The 14,939-nt window shown below is 46.7% G+C and overlaps 1 protein-coding gene across 3 annotated transcripts in view; it reads left to right on the forward strand.

Annotated features, from left to right (window-relative positions):
- Nucleotides 1–14,939, forward strand: part of EIF3A (eukaryotic translation initiation factor 3 subunit A) — a 155,231-nt gene that overhangs the window by 15,517 nt on the left and 124,775 nt on the right. For all 3 annotated transcript variants that reach the window (XM_030202628.1, XM_030202629.1, XM_030202627.1), the window contains exons 4-6: nucleotides 3,611–3,774; nucleotides 5,055–5,254; nucleotides 11,248–11,456. In XM_030202628.1, the coding sequence (XP_030058488.1) occupies nucleotides 3,611–3,774; nucleotides 5,055–5,254; nucleotides 11,248–11,456 (573 nt within the window). The remainder of the gene's footprint in view (nucleotides 1–3,610; nucleotides 3,775–5,054; nucleotides 5,255–11,247; nucleotides 11,457–14,939) is intronic.

Genomic DNA, 14,939 nt, shown 5'->3' on the forward strand with positions numbered 1-14,939 from the left:
CTTTCGGGATTCCGGTCCCTCAGCAGCCGCATTGGGAAGGTGTTGGGGTCCATTCCTTGATTCCCATAGGGGCGAGACTGCGGGCTTTTTATGGAAAGTGGACTCGGATTATTTTGGATCAGTGGGTGCTCGAGGTTGTTCGAGACGCCTATGCATTGGAGTTTACCCATCCCTTGGCAGATGCTTTTGTGGTGTCTCCTTGCCTTGCACCTTGGAAAACACGAGCGGTTTGCCAGATTCTTCGTCGGCTGTTGGCCTTACAGGCTGTGGTTCCCTTACCGGAGTTGGAATATGGCAGGGGTCATTATTCCATCTACTTCGTAATGCCAAAGAAGAAGGTTTCCTACCACCCTATTCTGGACCTCAAGGGAGTCAATCGCGTTCTTCAGATGCTTTCTTTTCGCATGGAAATGTTGTGCTCGGTTATTCAGGCTGTCCAGCCTGGGGAGTTCCTGTCTTCTTTGGACCTGACGGAGGCGTACCTTCATATTCCTGTGTGCCTGGCTCATCAGCGCTTCCTTCGCTTTGCAGTTTTGGGGAGACATTATGAATTTATGTGCTCTCTTTTGGGTTGGCCACGGCCCCCGTACCTTCTCCAAGGTCATGGTAGTGTTGGCAGCTGCATTAAGCAAGGAAGGCATATTAGTGCATCTGTATCTGGACAACTGGCTCATCAGAACGAAATTACCAGAGAGTGTCAGCCAAGGCCCGAGTGGTACGTCTGCTGCAGTCATTGGTCTGGGTGGTTAATTTGGCCAAAAGTCATCTCCAACTGTCCCAGTCCTTGGAGTATCTGGGAGTTTGTTTCGATACCAAAGTGGGCAGAGGTTTTCTCCCAGAGGACAGATTTCAGAAGCTGTAGTCTCAGGTCCGGTCCTTGTTGGAGTGACTGAGCCCAAGGGCCAAAGAGTATCTTCAGTTCCTAGGTTGCATGGTGGCTTCATTGGAGGTAGTGCAGTGGACCAGGGCATACATGAGACCCTTGCATTTGGCGCTTCTGTAGCTCAAGGTGCATGGTCCCTTCCAGTGACGAGTGCATCGATAAATGTGTTGGAACTGAGAGCGATCTGGTTGGTACTTCTTGTATTCCAGCCTCCAAGGCACGGCGGAGCACATGATGTCTGACAACGCCACGGCAGTAGCACGAAGATCAGGTCCATTGCAGAAGAAGCATCTCGCTTGGGCAGAGGCCCATCTTGAGGTCTATCCTCTGTTCATGTGACAGGAGTGGACAGTGTTTAGGCAGATTTTCTTAGTAGGCATCACCTGGACCCCGGAGAATGGAAACCGAGTCCAGTTGTGTTCTCTCGGGTAGTGAGCCGCTGGGGTCTTCTGGTTTTGGGCTTGATTGCGACAGTGGCCAATGCTCTGGTGCCTCATTACTTCAGTCACAGGAAGGACACGCGAGCGAAGGGTCTTGACGCGCTGGTGTAGTCTTGTCCCGGAGATGGCCTTCTTTGTTTTCACACCGTGGCCCCTGATTGGCCAAGTTCTTCAATGTGTTCATTGGCATGCTGGTCTGGTGGTCTTGGTGTTTCTGGACTTGCCTTGCAGACCTTGGTATGGGGATCTTATTCGTCTCCTGGTGGACAAGCTGCTTGCGTTCTCACCAGAGGCAGACCTTCTGTCGCAGGGGCTGGTGTTCCTGTCCGATCTGGCTCGGTTCTCACTTATGGTATGGCTGTTGAGAGGGTGCGTTTGCTGAGGAAAGGTTTTTTGGGCCCTGTCATTGCTACTATGCTGTGCTCTAAGAAAAGGTCTACTTCTCTTGCGTATGTTCATGTCTGACAAATTTGAGGACTGGTGTGCGGATCGTTCTATTATGCCACTCAGTGCCTCAGGTGCTGGATTTTTTGCAGGCTGGATTGGATAAGGGTCTCGTTTTGTCCTCGCTAAAAGTACAGTTGGCAGCTGTGGCCTGTTTTTGGGGTTTCATTCAGTATCGTCCTTTGAGTTCCCTTCTGAATGTGGTTCGTTTCTTTAGAGGCGTGCGCCTTATTAGGTCTCCGGTGTGTCAGCCAATTCCTCCATGGGATCTTAACCTTGTGTTGTCTGTACTGGTGTCAGCACCTTTTGAGCCCTTGTCGGGTTGTACTCTTAAGGATTTGACCTTGAAGATGGTGCTTCTGGTGGCCCTGTTGTCTGGTTGGCATGTGTCGAAGTTGCAGGCTTTTAGAGATCCCTTCCTCCATTTCTTTAAAGACCAAGGTAGTTCTCCGAACGGTTCCTTCCTAAAGTCTCTCCATTTCATCTGAATCAGGAAGTCTCCTTACCTGTTTTGAGTGACTGTAATGGTTTGGAAGAGCAGCAGTGATTGCACTGTTTGGATGTCCACAGAGTTCTCCGTCATTATTTGCAAGTGTTTCGGGAGTTTCGCCGCTCTGATTATCTCTGTTCTGTTAAGGGGGGGGATCGCATAGAGTCAAGGCTGTATCCAAGGCGACAATTGCCTGGTGGGTGAAGGAGGCGGTGGCCTTTGCTTATTTGCTTCGGAAGCAGCCTATTCCCTCTTTCTCTTTAAGGCTCATTCTACATGGGCTGTAGTGTCTTCATGTGCAGGGCATTCATTGGTCTCTCCATTTGAAATTTGTAGAGCAGCGGCTTGGTCTTCTCTTCATTCTTTTGTGTGTTAGATGTGTATTCTTGTCAGGATGCGCAGTTTGGGGTCTGTGTGCTCACAGTGGGGCTCCAGGGATCCCACCTATGATGGTCACTGCTCTGGTACTTCCCATCTGTGCCAGTGTAGAGAGACACTATGGAAGAAGCAATTAGATCCTACCTGCTGATTGGCTTTCCTTTAGTCCCTCTAGACCGGCACAGGCCCCTCCCAGGTGGTGGTTGTGGTTTGGTAGGTGGCGTTCTGTTGGTCTGTCTGACAAATGACCTTTTTTTTTTTCCGGGAGCTTCTCTGACGCATTTGTACAATTCCTTACTTTTCATTAAAAAATAAAAAGACAAAGGAACAGAGCACAGTAATACACTAGGCTCCACAAGGGAGTGGTGTGCTTCCGTCCCGTACCAACCTTTTTCGGAGGTGTTGGGTTTGATATAGCCAATTTCTGGGCGTGGGCAGCAGCAGCAGTTCAGACAACCGTGGTCAAGGGATCATGGTGGCGGAGGCACATACAGAGTGCTTTAATCATTTGAGAGAGTGTTGCCTCCTTTTTTTTTTTCCTGTCGTTTTAGCTTAGGACTCGTCTGCTTTGCTAGGCGTAGACTGGCTTTCAGAGGACTGTACAGCTCCCTTATAGGCTTACTTGTAGCTCATTTTTTTCCTCAGTCTCCATCTGCTGGTAGGAGTGCATTACCCATCTGTGCCAGTCTAGAGGGACTAAAGGAAAGCCAATTAGCAGGTAAGATCTAATTGCTCCCTCTTCAGTATTTTGCTTTTGTCCTTCTTTGGGGGTAAGATTACTTCTGGCATACTTCATATTTGTAAACATTCTGCATAATCTGGCAAGTATCTAGTTTTAGATTAAAATGTAATAGCAGATCATCACACGCGTTATACCATGTATAAAATAACAGTATAAAAATGTACATGAGCAGAAAAATAATCCAAGTGTTCAGGAGGTGGCGTTCACACTTCTGTCCTCTTGCTTGCTTGCAGTGTACTTCTGAGTGCTGTGAGTGGAGAAGATACGCAGGATCGTACTGATAGACTGCTGCTAACTCCATGGGTTAAGTTTCTGTGGGAATCCTATAGGCAGTGCTTGGACCTTCTGCGGAACAACTCAAAAGTGGAGCGTCTCTACCATGACATTGCTCAGCAAGGTACGGAGACTCCGTGACTTGTCTTCTCCCTTTTCTCTTTCACAGTCCTACAACAGGCTGTCTGAGTTTATAAAACAGCAAGACAAAGGGTGGTCCCTTCTGTTCCAAAATGATTTGTCTGGTTAGGTTAGGGTTACATAAATATACATGAAGCAAGAAGCATTTTAGCCTTGTAAATCAGAATCCTGGGATTTCATGGCAAGTAGTGTTTGGCAGGTATGTATTGAAATTCCATGTAAATGATTTTTGTAAGTGATGGCACATAATCTGTGATAGAACCTTGAACTCTTATTTGTGCCTCTGGTTTTTCTGGCTCGTTTGAAATGATTTTGGGTGCTGATTTCCATAGCCGATTTGGCTGGTAAGTGCTGGAAATTTTGGCAGGGATTTAGATTTGGGTTTTTGGCCCACCTATCACACTTGGAGAGGGCAAGCTGGGCAAATTCCTGCTCTTGTATGTTCTCACTGTAGGGTTACGATGAGATGTGACTGCAGTAACAGCCACTGCCCAATATGTGTCTGATTTAATCAAGACTTGGAAAGCAGGGTTTGTTCTAGGAATCCAACCCATACTAGAGAGCTATTTGTGGACAAACCAGTATTCATATTACTTCAGATTTCAGCAAATTCTATTTTGTATTTCTACATTTAAGGTAGTCTGAATAAATCTGTGTAAAGGAGGCCATTCTGTGATTTATGGAAGAAAGGCCTTTGGGTGATTTCTTTATTGAAACTTATTAAGAGTTCTTTTCATCCCAGAGCCAAACCAGGCAGCTGTTGGACAGTTTGATACGTTAATCTTATCCAGAGATTCTCTTTGAATTGCTACAGTTTACTGTAGTTGTTCCATGGTCCTAGAGGTTTTCAGCCACTCAGGTTTTCAGGATATTTACAATGAATATTCATGAGAGGTTTGCATGCAGCGGAGGCAGTGCATTCAAATCTCTCATGAATATTCATTGTGACTGGCTGGGGTGCCCCCAGGACCAGGTTTGGGAACCACTGGTTTACTGGATAGGTTGACATTTTATAGGCCTTTGCACAGCGTGCAGATATTTTGTGACGCTCTGACTTGTGTAATAGCTGTTAAATTGCGTTCCATCCCATGTCTACCATGCAATAGCAGTTACTGAAAAGAAGAGCCGAGTGCTTGGAAATCAGGTGCTTTTCCATTTTTAGAATGGATGGCTGATCCAAAAGAATCAGTGATTAGAGACTTTGCATAGAATAAATGATTTGCCACTGAGGCCTCAGACTTGCTCTTGTTTTCCCGCTCATAGCATTTAAGTTCTGCTTGCTGTATACCCGTAAGGCGGAGTTCCGTAAGCTGTGTGACAACCTGCGGATGCATCTAGGCCAGATCCAGCGCCATCACAACCAGAGCACAGCTATCAACCTGAACAATCCCGAGAGTCAGTCTATGCACCTGGAGACCAGGCTGGTGCAGCTAGACAGTGCCATCAGCATGGAGCTCTGGCAGGTGCGTTATGGATGGGGCCTGTGTCTGACTGGAGGGCTCCGGAGCAGTGACCTTTCTCTCTAGAAGCAAACTGCATGTAAATCCAAGGGAGGCCGGCCAGAATTTGTTCAAATTCCAGAGATGCACATTCAGTCTTTACATTACCTTACTTTGGGGCCCTTTTACTAAGCTGCTCTAAGTGCTAGTGTGTACATACCGCAACTTAAAATAGCTTACTGCGGGACATGATCAGGTAAGAGTTGTTTGGCAGTAAGCTCCAAATCAGTTTTTGTTGTAGGGGCATTCCTTTGCTACGCAGCATAACTATATTACCACACAGGATTAGCCCGTGATCCTTTACTGCCTACAACATAGGTGTTGGTAAGTGCTCACAGACTAATGTTTTTTAATGGCAACGTTGATGCATAGCCATTGAAAGAAGAAAATTGGCAATTTTCCGACTGATAAAAATGGCCTTAGCATGTGGGATTACCACAGTTTAGTAAAAGGACCACTTAGTTTCTGTACATCTTTAGTGTGAAAAAAAGGAAAAACAGGTTCAGAAACCTAAAATCATGGTACGTAGATCAACAACAAACGAAACAAAACTCTCTAAACATAAATCAGAATGTGAAATACTATGAATTAATAAATAAATTATACAGTTGTGGGGAAACAGCAGACCCCTGGCTGTCCCCCAAGGGCTTGGTTTAAAAAAAAACCCAAATCTTTAAACCCTTCTTAAATGTAATGCCTGAGGGTTTCAGATGGAGCTCCAGAGGATTGTGAATATTAGAGAGGAATACTTCACAATAGTATTGTATGAACAAGTGACCAATCGTAGAAATGGTTCCCTGCAATTCAAACTCCAAGGTCTTGTGTGCTTTTCCCCAGCGCATGCAGCGGCCCTGTGTCAGGAAGATAGGCTGTCAAATTAGGAAGATTGGCTTTAACATTTCTTGGTACTGTATGATTTTCAACCAGTTGTTAGGGTTATAGTTATCAAAAACTAGCTTTTTCATCCCCCAGATTTTGACTACCCTTTGTATGAGGGGCAGGCTGACCACAAATGCTTACCTACACAGCCCTACAGTGAAACCCTCCATATTGCTTCCAACTGCACAGCTACTTTTATGCTTTTTAAGATAAGTAGGTACCATTCTTGGTCGGACCAAAGGCCCAGTGAGTCTATCCTCTCTCCAGTAGCGTCCAGTCACTTGGAGAGTCCCTGACTCATTTTGCAAGAAGATCCTGTCCTCTTTCTGTTCATGCTGAAAATGAGGTGGCAATCCCCTCATCCGCTTAGCTTACAATTAATGAACTTCTCTTCCAGAAAGTTGTCCAAACCCTTTTCTTGAAATACTGTTAACCTTGACAAGGTGCTCCAGCAACAAAATTCACAGCGTAACAGTTTTATTGTAAACACATTGAAATTAAAGTGAGGTGTGTATATTGAATATGGGCAATCAAGATGAACGTTAACATTATTTTGAATCCAGGAACAAATGGGTTATGACCATTTACCAGCAGGTGGAGATAGTGGAAAGCATACTGAACTCTTCTATATAGGACAGAGTGCATCCTGCTTAGCCAGTGTTTTCCTGTATATTCAGCAGGTAGTGGATGGTCTCTGTGGTGACATCTGTTTGAGTGCTCATGTTCCTGGTTGCCTGGTTCAGTTGAGCCTGGGGGTAAACCTGATGGTGCCAGATCCCTCCCTCCTATCTCCCCCCTCCCCCGCTACTATCTTCCCTTATTCTCGTCCTCATTTAAAAAAAACAAAAAAACTTATTGGGAAAAGAGCAGATTTTGCTTGTGCTGGTTGGCAGTGAGATTCCAACACTGTGGTTGCTGCCTGAGATTGATAGCCTGGTCAGAGCCTTTGGGCTGGGGATGCCGGTATTGGGGTGAGTACCCTTTTAAACTTTTCCCTCTGTTGGGCGTTAGTCTTCCATGGAGTTAACTCTGCAAGTGTATGGCGGCTAAGACAGTCGAGTGCTGTCCGCATTGTCAGGTGAACAGGAGAGCTTGAGGGCAGTGCACGGTGTATTCTGCGGCACAGGCAGCCTCGGAATTCTCAGAGGAAATGGCGGGGGCGGCTGGTCCTTGCGTGGGGGACATTTTGGTGCCCTCGCTGCTGCCTTCCTGTGCTGCAGTGTCTCCCTCGTTATCGGTGGTAGCCATGTTGGATTCAGCTGCTGTGGGGGCAGTATGTGTTAGGGTGCCTCAGTTTTCCAAGGGACCAGAGGGGGCTTTCATCCAGTCCTCGACTTCAAGTTCATTAACAGGGCCCTGTGGGTCAAGTCAAGCACTTCCAGACCTCGCACCCAGTGGTGGTGGCCAACCAGCGGGTAGAGTTCTTCACCTCGCTGGATCTCAAGGAGGCTTATCTCCATATTTCAATTTGGCCATCACACCAGCACTTTCTTCGGTTTGTGGTGCCGGGGGGAACATTTTCAATTCCATGCAATTTTCTTTTGTTTTTGCTATGGCTCCCAGGATCTTTTCCAAGGTCATGGTGGTTGTGGTGACATTTCTGCAGAAGAGGAGGATTTGGGTATATCCGTATCTGAATGATTGGTTGATCAGAGACTCATCTGTCCAAGACTGTGTTCAAGCCACTTCCAGGGTGATATCGCTTTTTGTCGTTGGATGATCAATTTTCCCAAGAACTGCTTGGCTCTGTTGGCAGAGTCTGGAATATTTGGGGGTCCACTTTGATACCAACTGGGGGAAGTTGCTTCTTCCTGACCAAATAAGGGTCAAGCTTCAGTCTCAGGTTCGCCTCTTGTTTCAGGTTCCAAACCCTTGTGCATGGGATTATTCTTGGGGACCATGGCAATGACCCTCGATGGAGTCCCCTGGGCCAGAACTCACATGCGTCCTCTCCAGCACTCTCTTGTCCCGCTGGTCTCCCATGTCACAGGAATATTCCCTTCGGCTGTTCTGGCCACCGCAAGCAAGGATCAGCATGTACTTGTGGCTTCAGTCGAGCAGTTTTCTCAGACGGGTCTCCCTTGCTACCCTGGCATGGGTGGTGGTAGTGATGGATGCCAGCCTGATTGACTGGAAGGCCCACTGCCTCCATCTCGATGATCTGTGGAGTAAGTGAGGTGGCCTATCGATCCTCTGGAGCTCAGGGCTGCCCTGATGGCCTTGCAGCATGTTTTTGAGGGCAATCCGGTCTGGGTGCTCTCGGATAATGTTACCGTGAGAAACTGAGTATCACTCAAACTCCAGCCAAACCCCCTACCCTACCACTTAAACAACTATGCCCCTCCACCCCTTATCCCCAATCCCCTGAAAAGAAAGGAAGAAGGAGAAGAAAAAATCAAATATACCTTGATAATCCATCCAAAGGGACATCATATCTACCTAGTCAACCCTATCCATGGAAAGTATAGCAAATTGAAAGCAAAATTATGAGCTTTGGGATGCAAGGTAAGCACTCCTGACTGACAAAATATTTTTCTTCTGTTTGAGAGAGTGACCAACATACTTTTGTCCCATGAGCATACGATTATGGTGCATGCTTCGTCAACTGCAATAAGAGAGAACTTCTATCTTCTATCTAAATCAGCCACCGTTCCTTCTGTCTTTTCGAAGGGAGGATTATGGGGAAGATTATGAGTCGTTGTGCTCATCCAATATCTGCAAGTTTCCAATGAATTCCAGCATACAGATCACCTTTTTGTCCTGTTTGCGGGAGCTAATAAGGATAATGTGGCCTCTAAGGTGACGGTTGCTCACTGCATTAAGGAAACTGTTGCTTCAGCCTATCTGCTGGCTTATAAGATGCCTCCCCTTTCTTTGAGGGCTCATTTCACCAGGGCCCTCTCCACCTTGTGGTTTTTTTCTGGACAAGATCTGTAAGTCAGCGACATAGTACTCTCTGCACACCTTTTCCAAGCACTATTTTTTGGATATTGTGGATCCGTCAGATGCTTTGTTTGGTGTGTCGGTTATCTCTGTAGCTGTGTCTGCTTCTCCAGTGTGAGGACTGCTTTTCTACATCCCATTTGTTCCTGGATTCATCTGCTGTTGCTAAGGAAGGAAGAATGGTCTTGCCTGATAATTTTCTTTCCTTTAGTCATAGCTGATGAATCCAGGATCCAACCCTACTTCTGTGTCTGTCTGGTATTTTCAGTTGGTTTTTCTGTTTAGGGTTGTTGAATCAGGTTGCTATGGGGGCTAGTTCCATGAGGATGTTTTTGAATCTGGACTGTGAGGAAGGAGAATGGCTGATATATTGTCACTTTCTGCATTGTATGAAAAATACTGGCTGACCAGGATGCATGGGGGATGCAGAGATCAGCTGGTATCTAACGTTATATAGTACCAAGATGGCCGACTGGGAGGACGCACTGTAAGGAGCTCCGGTCTGAGGATCGTATCCCCAGAGCTCCCGCTGCAGTGCGATTTCCCCCCCCCCCCCCCCCCCCCCCCCCCGGAATAGCCCGAGTCGTTGGTTGGCTTGGCGCAGTGGCCTCTGCTGTCCCGGGTCCAGGTTCGCCCTCGGTCGTCGTGCACTCGCGCTCCCCGGCTGGGAGTCGGAGGGAGTTCGCCTGCGGCCTGTAGTGTGGGCCCGACCTCGTGGCGCGAGCCCGGTCCGGGCGGCGCGGTGCACGAGCGGTGAGCACTCTCGCTTGAATTGGTGTTTGCGGACCTGCGTGGTCCTAGCCCAGCGGTCCGGGGGACCCACCGCACCACCGCAGCAGTCCCGGGCCCAGCAGCCCGACGGCCACGTTGCCCTTCCCGCCGCGTGGCGCGGCCTGCCTGCACCGCGAGTCTTCCTGCCCTGTTGGGGTGGCGCACAGCGAGGCAGTCTTCCACAGGCGCCCTGGTTGCTCTGCTGCTTGAGGGCAGCCCAGCTGCTTCGGCACTCAATCCTATATAACAGAGTTCAGTATGCTTTACTCTATCTCGATCTGCTTGTAGATAGTCATAACACATTTGTTCCTGGATTCATCCTGCTGTGAGTGGACATTTGGGGGGGGGGGGGGGGGGGGGGAGAAGAGACTGTCAGTGTATATGTCTCTCTGCAAGCTTGGTTTCCACTTCTTTTCCGGGGCCAAGCCAATTCCCTGGCGGTTTCTAGAGACATTGAGATTTCACAAGTTTCTAGGAATGTATCTAAAGACCTTACATAGAAAGTGCTGGAATCACTACAGTGAGCTTATAAACTCAAGTTTTTATTAAGAAATAGAAACGGAGGAAGAATGTGATTTAATTCTGCAAACAGGCAAAATAACGGGGATTTTATATGCACTGAGCCCTTTGTTTCCCCAGTAATATATCATTTCTCTTTTAGCCATTAAGTTCAAAGGCACATGTCAGCCTCCTTTTTCTTAGACATGGCTGCAGGTGCTGCTCTGTCTCTTGCAAAACTAGAGTGAGGCTTAGTTAGCATGTTACCAGGATCCCCCAGAGTTGTAAGGTTGTAACATTTTGCATCACTGGTCAGAAAGCTGCTACTTTGGGCCCTGATTGGTCCTTCAGACACAGAGAACTAGCTCCAAAATTACTACAACTCCCCAGTCTTGGCCTAGGTATTTAGAGGAAGCACATGTCCTACTAAGGACATGCTATCCTTGCATTAATGATATGAATAAATTATGATCTGTTTTATTCACAGTTTTTTTTTTCACCCAAGTAATTCTTAACTGTTTTGATTGCTGCACACTGAGCTGAGTATTCAGGGCATTGTCCATGGTGACTTGGGGTCTTTTTCTAGACTGGTATTTCCTAGTAGGAAACCCAGGGTTGTGTATATATATATAGTTAGGGTTATTTTTCATCATTACTTGCACTTTCTCATATTAAATTTCATCTGCCATTTGGTTTGCCCAGTTACTCAATCTCAGTTTGCTGTTGTTTATCTTACTTTGTATCACTGTCAACTGTAGATTTGATCACCTCAGTCATTGCTTCCTCTCCAGATCATCAATGAATAAATTAAACTTTTTACTGCAGAATGTTGAAAATTAAGAACAGTGGTTGGCCTCTCGTTTCAGGAAGCATTTAAAGCTGTGGAGGATATTCATGGGTTGTTCTCATTATCCAAGAAGCCACCGAAACCCCAGCTGATGGCAAATTATTATAACAAAGTGTCAACAGTGTTCTGGAAGTCCGGGAACGCACTCTTCCATGCAACTACGCTCCACCGTCTCTACCATCTCTCTCGGGAAATGCGGAAGAATCTGACCCCGGAAGAGATGCAGAGGTGATTATTGGTAGATGGCTTTCGCTCCTAGGGGTAGGTACAGTTCTTCACATTACAGGCAGACTGTGCTGGACCTTAACTCCCTTGGGAGTTATACAGAGTGATGTGGACAGAGGTACTTTTAGAGTGAACAGTGCAGAGCAAAGTATGTTTGAAGTTTTCTGAGGATTTTGTATTTGTTCTTTTAATGCTGGTTAGGAATAGTAAATGTAAGTTAGAACTTCCTTAGAATCCCTCCAAACCAATCCAGAAACTTGGGTTTATGCATATGGAGATGGAGAATGACTGACTTCAGAGTGAGCTAGATCAGGTAGACTAGTCTTTGGGAGGGGGGTGGGGTCTTAGGCCCTCTTGAGTTCAAATGGAACTTGAAAAATTATTAAGAAAAAAAAAAGAGGAAAGTGAGTTGGCTCTGGATCCTAAAAGGCAGGGATCCTTGCAGCCCTCCTTGGCCTTGTGGTGCTAAACCCAGGTGGCTGGGTCCCTCACCCGTCCCCCTCCTTCCTCTGCTATAAGGAAGAGGGTCGAAGAAAAAGAAACAGAAGCTGGGTGGTCAGGCACTCTGTGCTCCAGGTGTCATTTACCCTTTCCTTAGCTTTTGTATGCAGTTGTCGGAGAGGGGAAAATCTGGTAGTGGTGGGGGCAGGCCTAGCATGAGTGCTGAAAAGTCCTGCTGCTTAGGATACAGCATGGGTGGGGCCATGCCACAGAGATGGAAGGGGCTCAGGTTTCAATGGGAACGGATGCCATTTTGAGTGTTGATCGCACACCTGAAGATCCATCATGCCTGGACCCAGGAGAACTGTATTTAGGTGCTTGAGGAGAGCCCTCCAGAGGGGGTGGGGTTTCCTTAGTTTATATTAGCTATGTACAAGGTTGTTTTTCCTGGCAAGTTGGGTGTGCAGGCAGGTAGCCTATGGGAAGAGCTGGTAGGTGGCCCAGAGGTACCAAAGAGACAGAGGCTGGAATGGGATCTGGATGCAGAAGAGAGACACATCGGTACTGTTTAGGAGGAGCTGGATTTTGTGGAGGACCTTCCAGAAGCAGGTTGGATCGAGGAACGTTGTTGAGGGAGGACCTATCATTGTGCGCATTTGCTATAGGAATGAACTGCAGAAGCGCATTACCCAGATCTCTGCAGTCCTTAACTTGGAGGAGCACAAGGAGGAGGGTTCACAGAAGTGCAATCCTCTAAGGGGCATACGGAAGCCGATCTGTTCCTTCCCTTTATGGAAGGCTACATAAGAACATAAGCATTGCCATACTGGGACAGTCTGAAGGTCCATCAAGTCCAGTATCCTGTTTCCAACAGTGACCAATCCAGGTCACAAGTGCCTGGCAAGATCCGAAAAGAGTACAATACATCTTATACAGCTTATCCTGGAGATAAGCAATGGATTTTCCCAAATCCATTTTAATAATGGCTTATGGACTTTTCTTTTAGGAAGATATCCAAACCTTTTTTTAAACCCTGCTAAGCTTTTACCACATTCTCTGGCAAGAATTCCAGAATTTAATTACATGTAGCGTGAAGAAATATTTTCTCAGATTTGTTTTAAATTTACTACTTGGTAGCTTCATTATGTGCCCCCTAATGCTAGTATTTTTGAAAAGAATGAACAAGCGATTCATGTCTACCCGTTCCACTCCATTCATCATTTTGTATACCTCTATCATATCTCCCCTCAGCCGCCTTTTCTCCAAACTGTTTGAAGTCTGATCACAGTCAAATGGGACATCCAGGGTTTAAAGCTAGTCATTCTATGGTGCTGCTTTATTCAATCCCAGTAGAAGACATGGAGTCTCTTAAACCACCAGAGATGGCCGCAGTAGTGGCAGCAGTGATGAAGATGATGACCATCCTGGTGAAAGGCAGAACTACCCTAAAGGACCTGCAGGATTGAAGCGCTCCTAAGTGGGCCTTTCGTATGGCATTTCCAGCCCTATATTCAGTTGTCTGCAGAGGCTGTTTGGTGAGGGCAATTTTTTTTATAGGTCGAAAAGGTGCTTGTCAGGCGGGCGGAGAAAGCCTTTTAGAGAGGGCCAGGAAGTGGCTAGGATAGAAATGATGTTGCAGCACTGTATGCCTAGAATAGACTTCCTGAGTCAGTAAGTCAAGCTCCATCTCTGGCCATATTCCTTATTTGTCCTGTGTGTCTCAAATCGATTGTAAGGTCTGTTGAGCAAGGACTGTCTCATACATGTTTAGTGTACAGCGCTGCATATATCTGTTAGCTCTATAGAAATGATAAGTAGTAGTATGGTGGAAGCTATTATGATTTGATCAGATCTTCTATGAAATCCACAAACAACTTTGTGGTTACACAGTTGGTTGGTGGATGTTGTCAAAGTTGAGAAAACTCCCTTTACAGAACAACAAGTTGTTGTTCATAGAGGAGATGGATAAGTTTAGGTGAGTCCATGGTCCTGCGCTTGCTGGATGATAAGTTGAAGGGATAGGTAGAGGTAGCAGCTAGAGGTTGCTTCCATGAAGCCAGGTGCTACTGGCCTGGTTGAGTGGATCTCAGTAGAGTAGGTTCTTTCGGAGAAGTTGGTCCTTTCCAGGAAGTCAAAGGTGGTTGTGACGCAGGAACAGGGACACCAAGTGAGGACCAATGATCCCAGTGAATGTGTCGGGATCCACCTGCTGGTAGCAATAGGAGACCATTGAGATTTATTTTATTTTTTATACTAGTGGTGAATCTTGATTGCTTTGGATTGGTGGCTCTTAGAGGTCATCTGTGACGGGGTACACCTTGGAGTGTGCTTGGCCTCTGCTGGAATGTTTCCTGGAGTCCCTCTTTTGCTCCAGATTAAAGCAGGGACAGTCAGGGAGACTTTACAGAGGCTGATACAGCTGTAGGCAATCTTGCCTATCCAACCAAAAGAGCAGAGCCCTGTACTTGATTTGAAGGAGAATATGTTTTGTCCTGTTTTGGATCTAAAATGAGTATCCAAGGTTCTCCATGTTCCCAGGTTTCGCATAGAGACCTTTCATACAGTCATTATGGCGGTCAGACAAGGGGAAATTTTGATGTCCCTGAATCTTAATGGAGGCCTAGCTCCATATCCCAGTTTGGCAGGGGCATCAAAATTCTTTTGTTTTGCAATTTTTAAGTCTGTATGCCGGATTTGCCCTTGTTCGTTGGTCGGGCGATGGCTCAACTTTATCAGCTCCCTATGTCGGACCTGGAGTTTTCCAGGTCCCTAAGGTGGATGTTCTGGTGACAGTGGTCACCATGAAGACAGCTGTTCCTGTAGAGGGTGGGGCAGCCCTTAAGGAACTTCAGGATCGTAGAATGTAAGCTCTTCTGAAGCCCTCCTTTGAGGTTTTGGCCTTGGTGTTACAGGCAGCCATTTGTGGGGGTTACGTGGTGCAAGCCTGCTTTTGGTGGGCTGAGCGCCTTCAAGACACACTGTCAGCATCCTCCTTACAGCCTTTCTCTCGGATGCTATGACTTGGTCCATTCATCTGTGAAGACT

The sequence above is a fragment of the Microcaecilia unicolor genome, chromosome 5 (assembly GCF_901765095.1).
Source record: "Microcaecilia unicolor chromosome 5, aMicUni1.1, whole genome shotgun sequence".
NCBI classification, from domain to species: domain Eukaryota; kingdom Metazoa; phylum Chordata; class Amphibia; order Gymnophiona; family Siphonopidae; genus Microcaecilia; species Microcaecilia unicolor.